The sequence below is a fragment of the Sorex araneus genome, chromosome 5, assembly GCF_027595985.1.
Source record: "Sorex araneus isolate mSorAra2 chromosome 5, mSorAra2.pri, whole genome shotgun sequence".
NCBI lineage: Eukaryota > Metazoa > Chordata > Mammalia > Eulipotyphla > Soricidae > Sorex > Sorex araneus.
Genome location: NC_073306.1, coordinates 90,493,646 through 90,515,412, shown reverse-complemented (window position 1 = coordinate 90,515,412; position 21,767 = coordinate 90,493,646). Strand labels below are relative to the sequence as shown.

The 21,767-nt window shown below is 44.4% G+C and overlaps 1 protein-coding gene across 5 annotated transcripts in view; it reads right to left on the bottom strand.

Moving 5' to 3' along the window:
* Nucleotides 1-6,913: 6,913 nt before the first annotated feature.
* MYBPHL (myosin binding protein H like) overlaps nucleotides 6,914-21,767 on the bottom strand; it is a 30,621-nt gene continuing 15,767 nt past the window's right edge. For all 5 annotated transcript variants that reach the window (XM_055137321.1, XM_055137324.1, XM_055137323.1 and 2 more), the window contains 3 exons: nucleotides 20,756-20,942; nucleotides 17,995-18,037; nucleotides 6,914-11,302 (listed from right to left, as the gene is read on the bottom strand). In XM_055137321.1, the coding sequence (XP_054993296.1) occupies nucleotides 18,018-18,037; nucleotides 20,756-20,942 (207 nt within the window). In that variant the 3' untranslated portion in view covers nucleotides 6,914-11,302; nucleotides 17,995-18,017. The remainder of the gene's footprint in view (nucleotides 11,303-17,994; nucleotides 18,038-20,755; nucleotides 20,943-21,767) is intronic.

The window sequence follows — 21,767 nt, the reverse complement described above, 5'->3', positions numbered from 1 at the left end:
TCCGTCTTTTTTGGGTCGCACCCGGCGATGCACTGGCGTTACTCCTGGCTCTGCACTCAGGAATTACCCCTGGCGGTTCTCACGGGACCATATGGGATGTTGGGAATCGAATCCGGGTCGGCTGCACCCGCTGTGCTATCGCTCCAACCCTGAGAAACATTCATTCTTAAGGACTCGCTCTTATGTGCCTGCGCTTCGCTGTCCTGATTGTTTTTGCTAGTGATTTTCCAAGTTACAGAAGCATATAAACCTTTTTATTTTAGCTATTTGCTTTTCTCTGCGTAATGCTATTGTCTAGTTTTTGGTTTTCTTTCTTTCTTTCTTTCTTTCTTTCTTTCTTTCTTTCTTTCTTTCTTTCTTTCTTTCTTTCTTTCTTTCTTTCTTTCTTTCTTTCTTTCTTTCTTTTTCTTTCTGAAATTTCTTTCTTTCTGAAATTTCTTTCTTTCTTTCTTTCTGAAATTTCTTTCTTTCTGAAATTTCTTTCTTTCTTTCTTTCTGAAATTTCTTTCTTTCTGAAATTTCTTTCTTTCTTTCTTTCTGAAATTTCTCGGGGCCGGAACGATAGCACAGTGGGTAGGGCGTTCGCCTTGCACACGACCGACCCGGGATCAATCCGCAGCATCCCATATGGTCTCCCAAGCAGCGCCAGGAGTAATTCCTGAGCATCGCTGGGTGTGACCCCAAAAGAAAAAAAAATTAATGAAATTTCTCTCTTCTGTCTCCTTTGTGGCTCCGAGCGTGACAAGAGGTTTCTGGTGGACATCCCTTTACCTCCACCTGATATAATGGTGAGGAGCTCTTGCTCTGTGCTTCTGAAGACAACTCTTTCTGCATCTGCAGACCTTTTCCTCTTAAGAGGAAGTTTTCCTCTTAAGAGGCAGTTGGGATACCACGTCATCCACTCATAATCCGTTAACCATAAAGAGGGATTCTTTCATTCTAGTCCTAGTAATATCTATGTACCCTCTGTTTTCCTCTTCCAGCTGTTAGTTACCTTGCAAAGTACCTGAACTAGGTTCACATGTCCTGGCAATCTTAGTGCTTTTACGAGTTCCAGGCTACTCCTTAAGCACTTTCTCAGCTTCAAGAAACACTTATAATCTCTGAAGCAACACCTGGAAGTAAGGCCCCTCTTAATAAACCTTCAGGGGGTTCTGCTCCAGATATGATATACTTGGGATCTATGGCAAATTTTGATGTGACTTACAATTGGATTCAAGATAAATGTGTTACTCTTGTTCGAGAAATAACATTTGAAAATGGAGAGGTATGTAGTTTGTATCTCCCCTAATATCAAGAAGCTTCAGAATGGTATTAGAGCATATGACTTTTAGAGCTTAACATTTTGAGGTGATTTATAGTGATTATTTTTTTAGTATTTTTATGTTTACTAATTTTATGTTGGTTTTCTTTCAGTGTTGTTTTTGAACAACTCCAAAGTAGATATTTCCCTTTATGAATCTTAAATAATTCCTTATTCTCTAAGGTGAATCTTGATCCATTGTAGTTATTTTACTTATAGTTAGTTTTGTGAGTTTGTTTAACTCTGAACAGAGCAAAAAAAAAAAATGCCCAAGAGTTTATGTTCACGCTTTTCTTTCTTCATTTTTTAAAAGTCTTGTGTCATTAATACCCATGACATATTAGAAGACCAAATATGGGGGCAAGAGGGATAGTACAGTGGGTAGCGCACTTACTTTGCACATGGCTGATTGGTTTGACTTCTGGCATCCCATATGGACCCCTAACCCCCTCCAGGAGTGATCCCTAAGAACAGAACCAAGGGGCCGGAGCGATAGCACAGTGGGTAGGGCGTTTGCCTTGCACGCGGCCGACCCGGGTTCAATCCCCGGCATCCCATATGGTCCCCCAAGCACCGCCAGGAGTAATTCCTGAGCATCGCTGGGTGTGACCCCAAAAGAAAAAAAAATTAATGAAATTTCTCTCTTCTGTCTCCTTTGTGGCTCCGAGCGTGACAAGAGGTTTCTGGTGGACATCCCTTTACCTCCACCTGATATAATGGTGAGGAGCTCTTGCTCTGTGCTTCTGAAGACAACTCTCTGCATCTGCAGACCTTTTCCTCTTAAGAGGAAGTTTTCCTCTTAAGAGGCAGTTGGGATACCACGTCATCCACTCATAATCCGTTAACCATAAAGAGGGATTCTTTCATTCTAGTCCTAGTAATATCTATGTACCCTCTGTTTTCCTCTTCCAGCTGTTAGTTACCTTGCAAAGTACCTGAACTAGGTTCACATGTCCTGGCAATCTTAGTGCTTTTACGCGTTCCAGGCTACTCCTTAAGCACTTTCTCAGCTTCAAGAAACACTTATAATCTCTGAAGCAACACCTGGAAGTAAGGCCCCTCTTAATAAACCTTCAGGGGGTTCTGCTCCAGATATGATATACTTGGGATCTATGGCAAATTTTGATGTGACTTACAATTGGATTCAAGATAAATGTGTTACTCTTGTTCGAGAAATAACATTTGAAAATGGAGAGGTATGTAGTTTGTATCTCCCCTAATATCAAGAAGCTTCAGAATGGTATTAGAGCATATGACTTTTAGAGCTTAACATTTTGAGGTGATTTATAGTGATTATTTTTTTAGTATTTTTATGTTTACTAATTTTATGTTGGTTTTCTTTCAGTGTTGTTTTTGAACAACTCCAAAGTAGATATTTCCCTTTATGAATCTTAAATAATTCCTTATTCTCTAAGGTGAATCTTGATCCATTGTAGTTATTTTACTTATAGTTAGTTTTGTGAGTTTGTTTAACTCTGAACAGAGCAAAAAAAAAAAATGCCCAAGAGTTTATGTTCACGCTTTTCTTTCTTCATTTTTTAAAAGTCTTGTGTCATTAATACCCATGACATATTAGAAGACCAAATATGGGGGCAAGAGGGATAGTACAGTGGGTAGCGCACTTACTTTGCACATGGCTGATTGGTTTGACTTCTGGCATCCCATATGGACCCCTAACCCCCTCCAGGAGTGATCCCTAAGAACAGAACCAAGGGGCCGGAGCGATAGCACAGTGGGTAGGGCGTTTGCCTTGCACGCGGCCGACCCGGGTTCAATCCCCGGCATCCCATATGGTCCCCCAAGCACCGCCAGGAGTAATTCCTGAGCATCGCTGGGTGTGACCCCAAAAGAAAAAAAAATTAATGAAATTTCTCTCTTCTGTCTCCTTTGTGGCTCCGAGCGTGACAAGAGGTTTCTGGTGGACATCCCTTTACCTCCACCTGATATAATGGTGAGGAGCTCTTGCTCTGTGCTTCTGAAGACAACTCTCTGCATCTGCAGACCTTTTCCTCTTAAGAGGAAGTTTTCCTCTTAAGAGGCAGTTGGGATACCACGTCATCCACTCATAATCCGTTAACCATAAAGAGGGATTCTTTCATTCTAGTCCTAGTAATATCTATGTACCCTCTGTTTTCCTCTTCCAGCTGTTAGTTACCTTGCAAAGTACCTGAACTAGGTTCACATGTCCTGGCAATCTTAGTGCTTTTACGCGTTCCAGGCTACTCCTTAAGCACTTTCTCAGCTTCAAGAAACACTTATAATCTCTGAAGCAACACCTGGAAGTAAGGCCCCTCTTAATAAACCTTCAGGGGGTTCTGCTCCAGATATGATATACTTGGGATCTATGGCAAATTTTGATGTGACTTACAATTGGATTCAAGATAAATGTGTTACTCTTGTTCGAGAAATAACATTTGAAAATGGAGAGGTATGTAGTTTGTATCTCCCCTAATATCAAGAAGCTTCAGAATGGTATTAGAGCATATGACTTTTAGAGCTTAACATTTTGAGGTGATTTATAGTGATTATTTTTTTAGTATTTTTATGTTTACTAATTTTATGTTGGTTTTCTTTCAGTGTTGTTTTTGAACAACTCCAAAGTAGATATTTCCCTTTATGAATCTTAAATAATTCCTTATTCTCTAAGGTGAATCTTGATCCATTGTAGTTATTTTACTTATAGTTAGTTTTGTGAGTTTGTTTAACTCTGAACAGAGCAAAAAAAAAAAATGCCCAAGAGTTTATGTTCACGCTTTTCTTTCTTCATTTTTTAAAAGTCTTGTGTCATTAATACCCATGACATATTAGAAGACCAAATATGGGGGCAAGAGGGATAGTACAGTGGGTAGCGCACTTACTTTGCACATGGCTGATTGGTTTGACTTCTGGCATCCCATATGGACCCCTAACCCCCTCCAGGAGTGATCCCTAAGAACAGAACCAAGGGGCCGGAGCGATAGCACAGTGGGTAGGGCGTTTGCCTTGCACGCGGCCGACCCGGGTTCAATCCCCGGCATCCCATATGGTCCCCCAAGCACCGCCAGGAGTAATTCCTGAGCATCGCTGGGTGTGACCCCAAAAGAAAAAAAAATTAATGAAATTTCTCTCTTCTGTCTCCTTTGTGGCTCCGAGCGTGACAAGAGGTTTCTGGTGGACATCCCTTTACCTCCACCTGATATAATGGTGAGGAGCTCTTGCTCTGTGCTTCTGAAGACAACTCTCTGCATCTGCAGACCTTTTCCTCTTAAGAGGAAGTTTTCCTCTTAAGAGGCAGTTGGGATACCACGTCATCCACTCATAATCCGTTAACCATAAAGAGGGATTCTTTCATTCTAGTCCTAGTAATATCTATGTACCCTCTGTTTTCCTCTTCCAGCTGTTAGTTACCTTGCAAAGTACCTGAACTAGGTTCACATGTCCTGGCAATCTTAGTGCTTTTACGCGTTCCAGGCTACTCCTTAAGCACTTTCTCAGCTTCAAGAAACACTTATAATCTCTGAAGCAACACCTGGAAGTAAGGCCCCTCTTAATAAACCTTCAGGGGGTTCTGCTCCAGATATGATATACTTGGGATCTATGGCAAATTTTGATGTGACTTACAATTGGATTCAAGATAAATGTGTTACTCTTGTTCGAGAAATAACATTTGAAAATGGAGAGGTATGTAGTTTGTATCTCCCCTAATATCAAGAAGCTTCAGAATGGTATTAGAGCATATGACTTTTAGAGCTTAACATTTTGAGGTGATTTATAGTGATTATTTTTTTAGTATTTTTATGTTTACTAATTTTATGTTGGTTTTCTTTCAGTGTTGTTTTTGAACAACTCCAAAGTAGATATTTCCCTTTATGAATCTTAAATAATTCCTTATTCTCTAAGGTGAATCTTGATCCATTGTAGTTATTTTACTTATAGTTAGTTTTGTGAGTTTGTTTAACTCTGAACAGAGCAAAAAAAAAAAATGCCCAAGAGTTTATGTTCACGCTTTTCTTTCTTCATTTTTTAAAAGTCTTGTGTCATTAATACCCATGACATATTAGAAGACCAAATATGGGGGCAAGAGGGATAGTACAGTGGGTAGCGCACTTACTTTGCACATGGCTGATTGGTTTGACTTCTGGCATCCCATATGGACCCCTAACCCCCTCCAGGAGTGATCCCTAAGAACAGAACCAAGGGGCCGGAGCGATAGCACAGTGGGTAGGGCGTTTGCCTTGCACGCGGCCGACCCGGGTTCAATCCCCGGCATCCCATATGGTCCCCCAAGCACCGCCAGGAGTAATTCCTGAGTGCAAAGCCAGGAGTAACCCCTGAGCATCGCTGGGTGTGACCCAAAAAGCAAAAAAAAAAAAAAAAAAAAAAAAAAAAAAGAACAGAACCAAGAATATGCCCTGAGCAATGCTAGAGATGGCTAAAAACAAAACAAAATAACTCCCCTCAAAAAACATTTGACTAAAATTTTAGGAAAAAACTCCTGGCTTTCAAACTATTTTTTATTGTAAGTTACAATAAAAATATATATATGCATATGGGCTGGAGCGATAGCACAGCAGGCAGGGTGTTTGCCTTGCCCGTGGCCAACCTGGGTTCGATTCCTCCGCCCCTCTCGGAGAGCCTGGCAAGCTACCGAGAGTATCCTGCCCCCACGGCAGAGCCTGGCAAGCTACCCATGCTGTATGCCAAAAACAGTAACAAGTCTCACAATGGAGACATTACTGTTGCCCACTCGAGCAAATCGATGAGCAACGGGATGACAGTGACAGTGACAGTGACAGAAAGATTTTATAGTCAAATAGGTCATAAGAAGAGATCAACTTCACCTTGGCAGTAAAAGATCTTCTTGAAGGACCAAAGATCTTTTTGTGGTTTTGTGGCCTTCTGCTGCCAATAGGGCATTCAAAATTGTGATGTCTTGCTCCTTAGATGATAACCATGACGCAGCTTCTTTCTTTAACATTGATGAAATGGTTTCAAGGTCCACAGATAGTGGCTGACTTCCTGATTTTGATGTCAGTGGACGCCATGGGTAGCTCATGAGAGTCAGGGACAGTCAGAAAGACAGTGATCTCTCACTCCTCCTCTGCCACCCGGGACCTACTGGGAAGACTAGGACCGGTAAAGTCTGTGATGAGCCCCTGCTTGGCACAGGCCTGAGCCCCTCCAGCCCCATAAATTGGCCGTCAGGCCACACCTGAAGTCCGCTTGGTCTACTCGGCACAGGAGTTGATCCCCGCCAACATGATTTCTCGGGAAGCCACGGATTCAGGCTTAGGTTTTTTGGTTTTTTTTTTGCCTTTTGGGTCACACCCGGCGATGCACAGGGGTTATTCCTGGCTTTGCACTCAGGAATTACTCCTGGCGGTGCTAGGGGACCATATGGGATGCTGGGAATCGAACCCAGGTTGGCTGCATGCAAGGCAAATGCCCTACCCGCTGTGCTATTGCTCCAGTCCCCAGACTCAGGGCTAGAGCCAGGATTTGCTCTGTGCAGGAAAGGAGAAACCAGTCCTAGGCCTTACCCAGGGTTACCAGGGTTCTTGTCTTGCTTGCAGAAAAGAATTTCAGGAGTAGACAAGCAGTGAAGTAAAAAGATTTTATTTGGAGGTTTTTTGGAGGGAAGGAGGAAGAGATAAGTGGGAGAGTGGAGAGTAAGAGAAACAGTAACATGCTCAAGAGAGAACGCGGGCTTCTCCAAGGGTGGAGAGAGCCCCTACACGTACCCCAGCGTTAGATAGTAAAGCATCAAAGTACACGTCTCAAGAGGGGAGATGCGGGCGACACATGTGCTCAGGCACCATATGTAATCGGCCACGTGGGTGCAAGCAGCACACAGGCTCGGGCCGCATATGCACACACTTCCTTTGTTCAAGGTGTCTTTTATAGGGTCTTCTAGGGTTGTCTTGATCCGGAAGTCCTGAAGTCTTCTCAGGGCTGGATCGCTGGATCGCATTTTAATCAGATTAAGGGAGAGTCCGAGGGTTTGAGAAACTTCATCGGGAGGGTCCAACCTCCTCGAGGATGGCTGAAGTTCTTATCAGTTCTATTTTCTGTATCCATAGGGTGGATCAGTCTTAGAATTTTCCTCCCAGAAGTTCTGTTGACCTATGTTTTGTTGCCGAGGGCCTTTCTCTACCTACTTGCCTACATCATATTGACCACAGCATATAATGCATTGAATCTCCTGCTGACTTGAAACATTGATTTTTTTGGTTTTCTGATCATATAATACATTAAAGCTAATGCTCCTTTGATGAGGCTGTTTACAACATCAGGTCCGAATCTAAGGCCTACAGGTGCCCAAGTCTAATGTTCTCCTTGTGTGTTCAATATTCCTCTATAGTTATTTATGTATTGATAAAGGACCTTCCACCCTGGGGACATTGGTGGTGGGAAGTATACACTGGTGAAAGTTTGAGCTGCTGGGATATATAAGAAATACCACAGGGGAACATTATATGACTGAAACCCAATTATGAACAGCTTTGTAGCTGTATAACTCACTGTGGTTCAATAAAAAAGAAAGGAAAAGAAATTAAAAACAAGCAACCAAAAAGTGGCCTCCCACTAATATCATAAAGCTGGGGGAATACAGACAATAGAAATCCAGCAGCAAAAAAAGAAGAAAAAAAAAGAAATCCAGCAGCAGCTAAGCTGCTTCCCCATTAACAGAATAACTACGCTGGGCTTCTTAAGACAACTGCCGAGGCTCCTAAAACAGCCTCTCAAGGAGGTAAAAACACAGCTTTGTCTTCTATTTCTTCAGTCTCTGGGGTAAGTGCCATGGTGTCCGATTTAGTTTCGTTTGTTGTTGCTTTTTTCAGCAACACCCGGCGGTGCTCAGGACTTACTCCTGGCTCTACATTCAGAGATCATTCTTGGCGAGATCTGGGGGTCATATGGCGTGCCAAGGATGCAACCCTAGTTGGCCTGGTTCAAGGCAAGCGGGCCAGGCTTTCAGAATGGGAGGGCAACCAAGGTGTTTTCTTTAAACAATGAACAGCTCAGAGAAGGATGTGTTTGAAATATGAGCCCAGCTCAGTGAGTGTGAATTCGTTTGACCTTTCTGTGATTGTCTGACCCCTGCTTATCTAGGAAGCAAGGAGGCTCTATCGAGGAAGAGGAAGGGGAGGAAGGGAGGTTCTGAGGTTCATGACCGTCCTGGTACAAGATTAGAAGGATAATTACGAACATCAGTTTTTACACCAAGTGCCCTGCGGCTTCTGGTGGGTGTTGCAGCGAGCTCCCTCTCAGTTAAAGCAGTGCTTGTGAAATGCTTAAAACTGACTTACTTGGGATTTTCTTAAATGGTCCCTGTGAACAGGTTGGGCCACCCCTCAACCAGCTTCTTAAAAAGGCTCTAAAACTTTAAGGCGTCCCTAAGAGGATGGCTGAGGCTCTTTCCTGATTCGTATAGCCTGAATTTTGAATACTAAGAGTGTATGACCATACCTGTGGCCATTTACAAGCTTTTTTTGCTTCCTAGTTTTCTGTGGTAGGCTGAGCTCTCAGGATTTATAAGAAATGCCACAGGGGGTGGGACTGGAGTGATAGTACAGGGGGTAGGGCGTTTGCTTTGCATGCAGCTGACCTGGGTTTGATCCCTGAATCCCATATGGTCCCCCAAGCACCACCAGGAGTGATTCCTGAGTGCAAAGCCAGGAGTAACCCCTGAGCATCGCCAGGTGTGACCCAAAAAGCCAAAAAGAAAAAAAAAGCCACAGGGGAAAAGGAGTCTTGGGATTTAGCAGTGTAATAATGGGAGGCAGGGAGACCCAGAACTTGTGAGTTTGTCTAGCTAAAGAGACTGCCTTGTATCCTGCAGGCTTGCTGGTGAAGAATTTAGTAGCATGTGGGGTTCAGCTAGGGAGGTGAGAGACCAGAGGTCACAGCAGTGCCTGCTTCCAGCAGATGGTACAGCGTGCGGAGTAGAGCCTTTCAAGCTGGTAAGTAATTACATGCTTCTTCCCCTGGAGCAGCTTGTACTTTTGGGGGGAAAGTGGGTTGGGGATTTGGACTCCATGCGGTTAGGGGCTACTCTGGGATCTGTGCTCAGGAGTTCCTCTTGGCAATGCTCTGGGGAGCATATTCAGTGCCCAGGAATTTGAATCGGGACTGTCATCAAGACAGGCGAGTGTCTTACCCTCTGTATGATTTTTCCAACATAGCACTTTTTTTCACTCACCTTTAGGAGAGGGGAGGGAGAAATGGAAGTTTTAGCAGATTAGAAGTTAGTTTCTCCTAAGTCTCTAATTTTCTATCCTTAAATTAAAATTTTGAAAGTTGTTAACAAAAAGCCAAAGGCAGCACAAAGGCCAAACTATCCTTGTGTGGTTCTCTGAGCACTGCCAGAAGTGATCCCCCAGCTCCCCAACAGCAATAAGTTGGGAATATCTCCTAAGCATATCCAGATATACCCCCCCAAAAAAATGAAAAAGGGAGGTTCTCCAGAGTGTTGAATGCATGCATGCAGCTCTTGAATGCAGCGGAATTGACGGTAACTTGTCCAGACTAGAGATTAATCCCTTTACATGGAGGTTGAGAATATATAGACTTGAAAAGATGCCCTGGAGGGCCGGCAGAGACCAGGGTTTGGGGCATTCAGGGATCACTCCTGCAGGGGCTTGGGTGACCACAATGGGATGCCAAAGGATCTAACCCAGGTTGGCCTGCTGTACTATTTGCCTGGCCCCTTTTGTCTTTTAGCCATACCCATTAGTTCTTGGGGCCTATTCATAGCTTGGTACCATGGGTGGGACCCCTCCATAGTACTGGGGACAATGAGGTGCTAGGAATCCAGCCTGCAAAGTATGTGCTCCAGCCTGCTGAGCCATCATCCTGGTCCCTTGTTGCTATTTAGTTTTTGTCTGGTTTCGGCAGGCTTCATCACAATGGTTTGGGGGATTTTGTTTGTTTTTTTGGGGGGTGGTCATATCTGACTGTGCTCAGGGATCATTCCTGGTGGTGCTCAGGGGACCGTGTGTGGTGCTGGGATCATACTGGGGTCAGTTGTGTGCCAAGCTAGTGCCTCACCTGCTGCAGTGTCTCTGCAGCCTCCACAGTGTTGTTGTTGTTGTTGTTGTTGTTTTATTTTTTATTTTTTTGCTTTTTGGGTCTCACCCATCGATGCTCAGGGGTTACTCCTGGCACTGCACTCAGGAATTACTCCTGGTGGTGCTTGGGGGATTGGGGAACCTTATGGGATGCTGGGGATTGAACCTGGGTCGGCCACATGCAAGACAGACACCCTACCCCCTGTGCTATCCCTCTGGCCCACAGTGTTTGTTAAAACCTTTCTTCTTTTCAGATTGAAGACAAGCACAGTCAAGGGCACTCACTTCTGTCCTGTTCTGGTTTGGATGAAACTCTGCTCTGACTTCTCTGGAATCCCTCAACCCTCACAATTAGCTTGTCCACATTTACTCATCATACTGTCTACTGTATTGCAGTGTATGTCCTACTGTCCAGCTGACCCCAGCCAGCCCCAAGATGAAGAGAGAAGCACCTTCCACGTCTTTTATCAACACTGGGCTGGGGAGCTTCACTCAGCTAGCAGTGAGGTGTGGGAAAGCATGTGGAGAGAAGAAAAAGAAGAGCCAGAGGCCCTGAGTTCCATGCACTCTGGTGAAGTGTCCCAACTCTCTGGCAGGGAGATGGCCCAAGAGTTAAGGTGCACACAGCGTGGGACCTTGGTCTGCTCCAAGAATGTAAGGCCTGAACAGCGCCACAGCTTCAGGCCTGGGATGGAACCACTGGTCACTTGGCTGAGACTCACAGAAACGGCCCCCAGGCCTCCTGGTCATTGCTTGGAAGGCTTCCCTGCTGGAGAAACCCAAAACTAACAGAATTCTAAGTTCCTAAGTGCTTTTCCCAGATAAAAATGTTAGAAGAAAAATGTTCACATGCACTGAGGAACACAAGTTTATTTAGATGTGTCCAAATCGACGTGCTGCTGAAGCTCCTTATGAACACGGAACATGGTATTGCCACAGTGTTTGCTTCCTGGAGGTACAGAAAAGAGATTAGGAAGGTGTTTCCACAGCAAACAGCCAGGCACGCAGCTGTGCTACTCTCTGGCAGAGGAAGCTCTCTGCATGTTCCCTGCTTCCTTCCCAGGTCCAGCCTGGGGAAAGACCAAAGGACAATGACCACTTAGGAGAATAATGTCAACCCAGCATCAACTGGGCAGCTGAAGGAGCGGAGGCCACAGTTTGGGGGAGCCAAACTGACAAAACCCTCAGACGCGTTTCCCTCAGTTTCATTTGCTGTGTTTTAGCGGTAGGCTTAAATAAAGGGCTTCTAGGATCAAATTCATTCTCCATTTATTTTTCCCAGCCTGGAGTTGAGGAGTCTTTCAGAATGTGTTCTGTTTCCCAAGCTGCTTCACACACGCACCAGTTTGTACACAATAGTTCTACAGTGAAATGTTTACAACCTGGAGGGATAGTCACATTCTAAGCAATGATTAGTTTCCTTTTGCCAGCTAGATATGCAGCTTGGGACCACCTGCCCAGGGGTTGAACTACTATGGACAGGATGATAATGGTGGTTTCCTTCTCTTGGACGGGAAGAAATCCATAAACTTCAAAGTAGAAAAACAGAACCAACGAATGTATCTCTCAGCACACTTCAAATACTGAGGTAGTAACAATTGGTAAGAACAGCTGCTTCTCTCCTTTCCACACAACCTAGATCCACCCCTCATCCCCAATTGTTCCCTGAACACCTTTTCTTATTTTGCCTGTCTCCCTTCTTCCCACAGGACACCCCCTCTTGCCAATCCCCTTAAAGTGAGGTGGAGGCTGTAGCTGTTTTTCAGAGGACTCTAGTTAGTGTCATTCCTTTCATCATTACAAAGGTAGACTTCATCTGGCTGTATTTATGTATCCAAAATGCTTTTCTGAAAGGAAAGTTGTCAATGGGGTTGAAAGAAAATTAGTCAATGGGGTTGAAAGGCCCAGGACAGGGGCTGGAGCAATAGTACAGTGGGTGAGGCATTTGCTTGCATGCAGCAGACCCAGGTTCGATCCTCGACATCCAGTATGGTTCCCCCAAGCACCACCAGGAGTAATTCCTGAGTGCAGAACCAGGAGTAACCTCTGAGCATTGCTGAATGTGACCCAAAAAGCGCCCCCCCCCAAAAAAAAAAGAAGAAAGAAAGGCCCATCCAAAATGCGTGGGGGCACTGGAACGGAGCGGCGCCAGCCCAGTCTCCAGCCCGCCCCTGCTGCCGGAAGTCACGCACTCAACCCGCCCTTGGCGCCATTTTGCCGCAACAGTCAGCAGTAAGAATCCTGGTCGGCGGCACCGCAAGCTGGAGAATGCTCCGGACCCCAGACCGGGCCAACAACACCGGGGTGCCAGACGGAGAAGGTGCAGTCCCTGCCTTCTCCAGATGGAGTCCTGGAGATACTGAGCTTCTACTAATACGGCTCTGGTATGCAGGACTGGGATATCTTTTCAAACAGAGCAGCCGCTTATGGCCACAAGACCTTTCCTGACCTTTTTTCCTGATTAAAAAAAAAAACACTCAGGAACAGCTCTGCCACCCCTGAGCGGCCATTATTCCAGAGGCACAGAAACTCAGTGGCTGCTGGCAGCTACACTCCTGGACTTTGAACTAAACTACAGCCCCGTGCAGCACCAGGAGGGGAAGGGGTTTTGTCCTTCGGCCTTTTCCCCTTTTGGCAGCATGGCGACCGCCACTGTTCAGAGACAATTGGACAGAGAGGTAGGAGCTTGCAGTGATGGGATGCATGGGGAATCTCGAGATGGGGGAGTAGACAGAACTGGCCCTGCTTCCTGCCCAAATGAGACCCCAAGCGGCTGCCCACGAACAGCTCCCCCGCTCCTGAACAGTCATGATCCCAGAGGCACACCAACCAATCTTGGAAAGCAGCGGCTGCTGGCAGAAATACCTCTGGACTTAATACCAGAATCCCAAAACTGGGGGGCCACTTTCACAACTGTGCAACATCATATGCTCTTTGTTATCAATAATAGAAAACGTACTATCTAATAATGCCATTCCGAAAGGTCTGACTGTTGGGGGAAAAACTCCAAATAATGATGGTGAGTTTTCTGTCAAAAATTGAATGTTATCAAAGTAATGAAAGACAGACCACGATGCGCTGAAATTAGAAATAAATCACTTACACAAACAGAAAATGAAATCAAACACCTGGAAATTAAACAGCTCACTATTGGACAATGAGTGGCTTAGAAAGGAAATCAAAGGAGAAATCAAAAGATTCCTGGAAACGAATGACAATAAGGACACGAGTTACCAAAACCTATGGGACACAGCAAAAGCAGTGTTAAGAGGAAAGTTCATAGCTCTACAAGCATTCCTCAGGAAGGAGGAGGGAGCCCACATAAGTAACCTAACCTCACAGCTTAAGAGATTGGAGAATGACCAACAAAAGGAGCCCAACCCGAACAGGAGGAAGGAAATAATAAAACTCAGAGCAGAAATTAATGAGATGGAAACCAAAAAAACAATCCGAAAGATCAATGAAACCAAGAGCTGGTTCTTTGAGAAAATAAGCAAGATCGATAAACCTCTAGCAAGACTCACAAAAAAGGGAGAGAGAAAATCCTAATAAACCAAATTAGAAATGAAAAGGGGGGGCCGCCGAGATGTGATCCTGGGGGCCGCACATGTGCGGCCTCTCTGCAGCTGCACGAGCATGACTCCAGAGGCCAGCTAAACTACTTTTGGTATGGGCAGCTCCTTGCAGAATGTCTCCAGACTGAGAACTAAGCTGAAGCCACATGCCTGCCCAGGAGGGGAAAGGTATTTCTCTCTCTCGCCTTTTTCCTTGCCGGGGGTGAAGGGTGTGGCGACCTCCATACTATGAGGACCACAGATGAGAGTTACAAGCTTGCAATAATCCAATATCTGGAAGAAATTTCCCTGGTCTTAGTTGCTAAAATGCAGAAATCCAAAACCTCATATCTCTTCATAACAGGTCTGACTCTAGTGGGGAACTCCTAACAATAATAGTGAGGTTTTTGTTGAAATATTGAATGTAGCCAAAGTAAAGAGAAAGTAAAGTGAAATTTATCAGTTCCTCAGTTCGGGGAGGGGGGCAGGATGGGAGGTATACTGGGTTTTTGGTTTTTTTTGGTGGTGGAATATGGGCACTGGTGAAGGGATGGTTGTTTCAGCATTGTATAACTGAGCTTAAACCTGAAAGCATTGTAATTTTCCACATGGTGATTCAATAAAATAAAAAAATTTAAAAAAAGAAATAAAAACGGGGACATTACAACAGAAATTATAGAAACTCAAAGGATCCTCAGAGATTACTTTGAGAATCTTTATGCCACGAAACACGAAAACCTCGAGGAAATGGATAAATTCCTAGACTCCTATAGCCTCCCAAGGCTGAACCAAGAAGACCTGGAATACCTTATTTGAGAAAATAAGCAAGACCTTTCACCATCAAACAAAATTGAAACAATAATAAAAAGTCTCCCCAAGCACAAAAGTCCTGGCCCAGATGGATTTACTAGTGAATTCTTCCAAACCTTTAAAGAGGACTTAATCCCAATCCTCTTTAAGCTTTTCCAGGAATTGAAGTATCAAAAACACTTCCAAACAGTTTCTATGAAGCAAATATCACCCTGGTGCCAAAAACAGACAAATATACTACAAAGAAAGAGAATTACAGACCAATATCCCTGATGAACACAGACGCAAAGATCCTCAACAAAATATTAGCAAATATTAGCAACGACTCATCAAAAAGATCATATACCATGACTAAATAGGATTCATCCCAGGGATGCAGGGATGGTTTAACATTCGCAAGTCAATTAACATAATTCATCATATTAATAAAAGAAATAATAAAAACCATATGATCATATCAATAGATGCAGAGAAAACATTTGACAAGATTCAGCACCCGTTTATGATGAAAATTTTCAGCAGAATGGGCATCAAAGGAACTTTCCTCAATATAGTCAAAGCCATCTACCAAAAGCCCATGGCAAGTATCATTCTCAATGGGGAAAAACTGAAAGCCTTCCCTCTAAGATTGGGCACAAGGCAAGGTTGCCCGCTTTCGCCACTCCTATTCAATATAGTATTGGAGGTCCTGGCCATAGCAGTTAGACAAGAAAAAGATATGAAGGGCATACAGATAGGAAAGGAAGAGATCAAGTTATCACTATTTTCAGATGATATGATACTATACTTGGAAAACCATAAAGACTCTACAGAAAAGCTCCTAGAAACAATAAGTTGATATAGTAAAGTGGCAGGCTACAAAATCAACACCCAAAAGTCCATGGCTTTCTTATATACAAATAATGAAAGAGAAGAAAGAGACATTTTAAAAAAATCCCGTTCATAATAGCACCTCAGAAAATCAAGTACCTTGGAATCAGCTTAACCAAAGAAGTGAAGGACCTATACAAGGAAAATTACAAAACACTACTTCCAAAAATAAAGGAGGACACTAGGAAATGGAGACACATCCCCTGCTCATGTATTGGGAGAATTAACATTATCAAAATGGCAATACTGCCCAAAGTTCTATACAAATTTAAGGCAGTCCCTATCAGGATACCCATGACATTTTTCAAAGAAATAGACAAAACACTCCTAAAATTTATATGGAACAATAAACCCCCACGAATAGCTAAAGCAATCCTTGGAAAAAAGAAGATGGGTGGCGTCACCTCCCCCAACTTCAAACTCAACTACAAAGCAGTAGTAATTAAAACAGCATGGTATTGGGATAAAAATAGACCCGCAGACCAATGGAACAGAGTTGAATATCCTGTCACAGACCCCCAAACATATGGCCACTTAATCTTGACAAAGGAGCAAGAAATGCAAAGTGGAACAAGGAAAGCCTCTTCAACATGTGGTGCTGGGAAAACTGAATAGCTACCTGCAAAAAAATGAACTCTGACCTCTGTCTAATGCCAGGCACAAAAGTCAGATCAAAGTGGATTAAAGACCTCAATATCAGACATGAATCTATAAGGTTCATAGAAGAAAATGTAGGCAGAACTCTCCATGATATTGAAGCTAAAAGCATCTTTAAGGATGAAACAGCACTAACCATGTAAGTGGAAGCAAACATACACAAATGGTACTACATCAAACTAAGAAGCTTCTGAACTTCAAAAGAAACAGTGACCAAAATACAGAAAGAGCCCACAGAATGGGAAAGAATATTTACCCATTTTACCCATCTGATAAGGGATTAATATCCAGGATATACAAGATACTTGTAGAATTGTATAAGAACAAAATCTCCAACCCCATCAAAAAATGGGGAGAAGAAGTGAACAGAAGTTTCCTCAAAAAAGAAATACAAATGGCCAAAAGGCACGTGAAAAAATGCTCCACAACCCTAGTCATCAGGGAGATGCAAATCAAAACAATGAGATATCATTTCACACCACAGAGACTGGCACACATTCAAAAGAACAAAAAGCAACCAGTGCTGGCATGGATGTAGGGAAAAGGGACTCTCCTTTACTGTTGGTGGGAATGCCAACCGGTCCAGCCTTTCTGGAAAACAATATGGACTGTCCTTCAAAAACGGGAAATTGAGCTTCCATATGACCCCGCAATAACACTTCTGGGAATATATCCCGAGGATGCAAAAGAGCACAGTAGAAATGACATCTGTACCTATATATTCATTGCAGCACTGTTCACAATAGCCAAAATGTGGAAACAACCCGAGTGCCCTAAAACAGATGACTGGTTAAAGAAACTTTGGTACATCTACACAATGGAATACTATGCAGCTGTTAGGAGAGATGAAGTCATAAAATTTGCTTATAAATGGATAAACATGGAGAGTATCATGCTAAGTGAAATTAGTATCATGCTAAATGAAAAAGAGAGGGACAGACATAGAGAGACTGCACTCATTTGTGGAGTGTAGGGTAGCATCAATGAGGCTGACACCCAAGGATAGTAGATACAAGGGCCAGGGGAATTGCCCCATAGCTGGAAGACTGCTTCATGAGCTGAGGGGAGAAGGCAGATGGAATAGAGAAGGGATCACTAAGAAAATGATGGCTGGAGGAACCAGTTGGGATGGGAGATGCGTGCCGAAAGTAGATAATGGACCAAACATGATGACCTCTCAGTGTCTGTGTTGCAAGCTATAATGCCCAAAAGTAGAGAGAGAGTATGGGGAATATTGTCTGCCTTAGAGGCAGGGGGAGGGTGGGAGAGTGGGAGTATACCCGGGATATTGGTGGTGGGGAATGTGCACTGGTGGAGGGATGGGTGTTTGATCATTGTGAGATTGTAACCCAAACATGAGAGCTTGTAACTATCTCATGGTGATTCAATAAAATTTAACATATTTTTAAAAAAAGTATTGAGAGAGTAAAGTGAAAATCATCTGCCACATAGGCAGAGGGGGAGAAGGAGGGGAGGTCTGCTGAGGTTCTTGGTGGTGGAACATGTGCACTGGTGAAGGGACGGGTGTTTGATCATTGTATGACTAAGACTTGATCCTGAAAGTTACAGTGAAAACACGTAACTGTTCTCACGGTGACTCAATTAAAAAACATAAAATAAAATAAAATAATAATAATAAATAAAAACAAAAAAGCAAAGAAAGGCCCAGGATACATTTACCCCAGACTTAACTACCCTCACCATCAACCCATGGCACTTTGTTTCCCACTTGGGGCCCTTCCTTCCTTACCTTCACATAGAGCTCATGTTCTCTTAGGGAGCCTCAACAGGAGCTGCAAGAATTCCAACATTTTTTAACATGTTAGCAAGCTACCCATGGCGTATTCGATATGCCAAAAACAGTAACAAAAAGTCTCACAATGGAGACATTTCTGGTGCCCGCTCGAGCAAATTGATGAGCAATGGAATGACAGTGACAGTGACAGTTAACAAGAGGTTACTATCTCAGAAATCTCTGGGAAACCTTTTGGGCCATGCGGAAGGGATTTTCTACCTCAGATTTTTGGGAGTCCTGTAGTTACTAAACTAGGACAATTTAGTAACCCACTCATTATTTTTATACACATTTATTCTTTTTTTTTTTTTTTTGCTTTTTGGGTCACACCCAGAGATGCTCAGGGGTTACTCCTGGCTTTGCACTCAGGAATTACTCCTGGCGGTGCTTGGCGGACCATATGGGATGCCGGGGATCGAACCCGGGTCGGCCGCGTGCAAGGCAAACGCCCTACCCACTGTGCTATCACTCCGGCCCCCACATTTATTCTTTTTTGGATGGTGGGGTGCCTCCAAATACTGTTGGGGTAGGGGATCAAATGACTGTTACTGATTAATACTCAGGCAAGTGGGCCAGATGATTCCAATGCTGGGGCTCAGTGATGTGGAGATGCTTGGGGCACCAGGAGTGGCTCCAGTGCCTAAAGGATCATGTAGTACCCGGAAGCAAAGTTGGGGCCCTGTACATGCAAAGCATGTGCCTCTGACCCCTCAGCTATCCCCTCAGCCAAGTCTGCACACATTTAGAGAGTGTCCATGGAGTGTTAGGAACTGGGCTAGACTCTGAGAATGAGGCCAACTGAGGTCTCCCTTGGGGTGCTTCTAGAGTGAGGTGGAAACAGACCACAGACAACTGTGAAACACAAGGTCATGTAGCCTCTACAAAAGACACTATGGAGACATCACAGAAAACAAAAAGGAAAACTGCCCTCTGACCCACCCAGTCTACTCCCTGGTGCCTATACCGAGAACACAAAAACATTTGTTCATAAATATACAAGCACACCTATGTTTACCATGGTGCTATTTACAATAGTCAGGGTCGGAAAACAACTCACTATAGGTGAGAGGAAGGAGCATTTGTGGCCTACAGACTCGCTGAAATACTGCTCAGTTCTAAGAATCGCTAGGCTTGCATTTCCCAATAACTTCCAGTTATTGTGGGAATAACTGGAAGGCATAATGCTAAGTGAGGTGAGTCAGAAAGGGGACAAATACTGGATGATCTCACTAGTAAGTGCAGTACAAAGAAACAAAACAAGGAAACAATGTCCAATGAAAATAATCCTGAGATAAGGCCGTATAGAACTGAGGTTGCCAGCCTGGGTAGGGGAGGGAGACTGGCTCTCAGTGGCAGGGCTGGCAGTGCAGCTAGCCTGAAACAATAAGACTAATACTGTTCTGTTTGTTTTTAGGCCACACCTGGTGATGCTCAGGCATTACTTCTGGCTCTACACTCAGGAATTACTCCCTGCTGTGTTCAGGGAACCACATAGTACCAGGAATTGAATTGAACCTGGGTTATCTGTGTGCAAGGTAAATGCCTACCCTCTGTACTATAACTCAGAGCACTTAATACTTTCTTTCTTTGTCTCGTGTGTGTGTGTGTGTGTGTGTGTGTGTTGCCAAGGATTAAGCCCAGGGCCTCACACATGTAAGGCAAATGCTCTACCTCTAAGCCACATCCGGACTCAAATACTGTTTTTCTATCATGATAACTCAATAAAGTATTTGATAGAATGATTGAACTGGAACACAGACACACACACATACACACACACGCACGCACACACACATGTAGGGGTGGAGAGCAGAGGATGGAGAACAGGGATGGAGAAAGAATGAATACTTTCAAAAAGGCAGAAAGGGAGGAAGAGAGAGAGAAAGGGTGAGAGGGAGAGGGAAAGAGTGGAGAGAGAGGAGAGAGAAGGAGAGGAGCAAAGACAGAGACACAGAGAGACAGAGTGAGAGAGAGAGTTCAGTATTTTTTAAACAGACCTGACAGGGAAGCAAAATAAATCTAACAAGCAGCTGTAGCTTTCCTGGACTGTGTCAGGAGATTACTGAGTTGAAAGAAAGACTGTTTGAAGAATAGTTTTTCTATAGAACTTTGGTGCTTTCTGCCATCAAGCTCGGCGATACTGGAAATGTTTCTCCTATGCATAACGGAAAGAACAATTCATTCTTTCTGTGTTACAGAATTTTGAAAAGGCTCCTCAGGACCAGAGCGATAATTCAGTGGGTTAAGCATATGAGGCTGGGGTTTGATTACCAGTGCTTCATGGTCCCCTGAGCTCTGCTGGGAGTGACCTTCAAGTACAGATCTGGGAGTAGTTCCAGAGCACTGCTGGGTGTGGCCCCAAATAAGACAAAACAAAAAAATTAAAAGGCTCCTCCAATACATTGTGATGATGGAGCATTAGTACCAAGTTAAGGCACGTGCCTTGCATGAAGCTGGTTCAGTTTGATCACCAGCAGCATATATGGTCCCCCAAACACCACCAGGGGGCACTTCTGAGCACACAATCAGGAGGAGCCTCTGAGCACCACTGGGTATGACCACAAAACTAAACTCCCCCCATAAAAAACTCCCCCCAAACCATTTTGGTTATAGTAGAAGAGAACCAGAGGGTCAAACCAAGCAAGCCCTGCACCCTGAGGCTGGAGTGTGGAGAGGAGGTGACGGCACCAGACACCCTCCAAGCTCTTGCCCTTACCCTGCATGTCCACCCGACACTCCACGGACGCCTCCCCCAGGGCATTGATGGCCTTGCAGGTGTAGATGCCCCCGTCGAAGGGGCCGGGCTTGCGGATCTCCAGGGAGCAGATTCCCAACTGCGTGAGGGCTCTGTATTTGGGGTTGTCCTGGATCTCCATCTTGTTCTTCAGCCAGATGATCTTGGGCTGCAAGAGGAAGACGAGGGATCAGCAAGGAGTAGTGAGAACTGTTGCTCCTTCTGGACCTGGTACTATCTGCCCATGCACAAAGCTCGGGGCCACCTGGCCTGAGAAGCAAGGGGCTCAAAGCGCTTTGTTGTGGTGGCTGTTTTGACTTTGCAGTTTTGAATTTTTGGTTTGAGGGCCATATCTGGCAGTGCTCAGGGCTTATACCTGGTTCTGCACTCAGGGATCACTCCTGGCAGATCTCAGGGAACCCTGTGTGGTGCCAGGGGTTGAATCTGGGTCAGCTATTTGAAGGCAAATGCCTCACACTGTACATCTCTCAGCCCCTGATAGTGCTTTAAGAATAGACATCTGTTCTTCAGGGAGCTACAAGTGACCATGGCCTTCTCCAAAGTGCCTTGTCCTTTGCATTCTGCTATCCCCTCACCAGCCTCCAAATCTCATTCCCTCTGTGGAAAGGATCATGTAATTGTCGTGTATTTTGTTCCATCACCAGCAAGCAGCCCCTTGGGGATCTGAGGAAAGGGGGCAGGGCTCTCTCTGCATGTGGCATTTTTCAGTCATCCATATTCCAGCCCCATGATTGTGTGGGAGTCACCCCTCCTCCCTTCCACGTAGCAGATGGAAAGCCTCCATCATGGACCAACTGGTGCATTCTCTCATGCTTTCTCACTCTCTCTTGCTCTCTCACTCTCGTTTGCTCTCTCACTCTCTCTCTTGCTCTCTCACTCTCTTTCTTGCTCTCTCTCACTCTCTCTTGCTCTCTCTAGCTCTCTCATTCTCTCTCTTGCTCTCTTGTTCTCTCTCTTGCTCTCATGCTCTCAC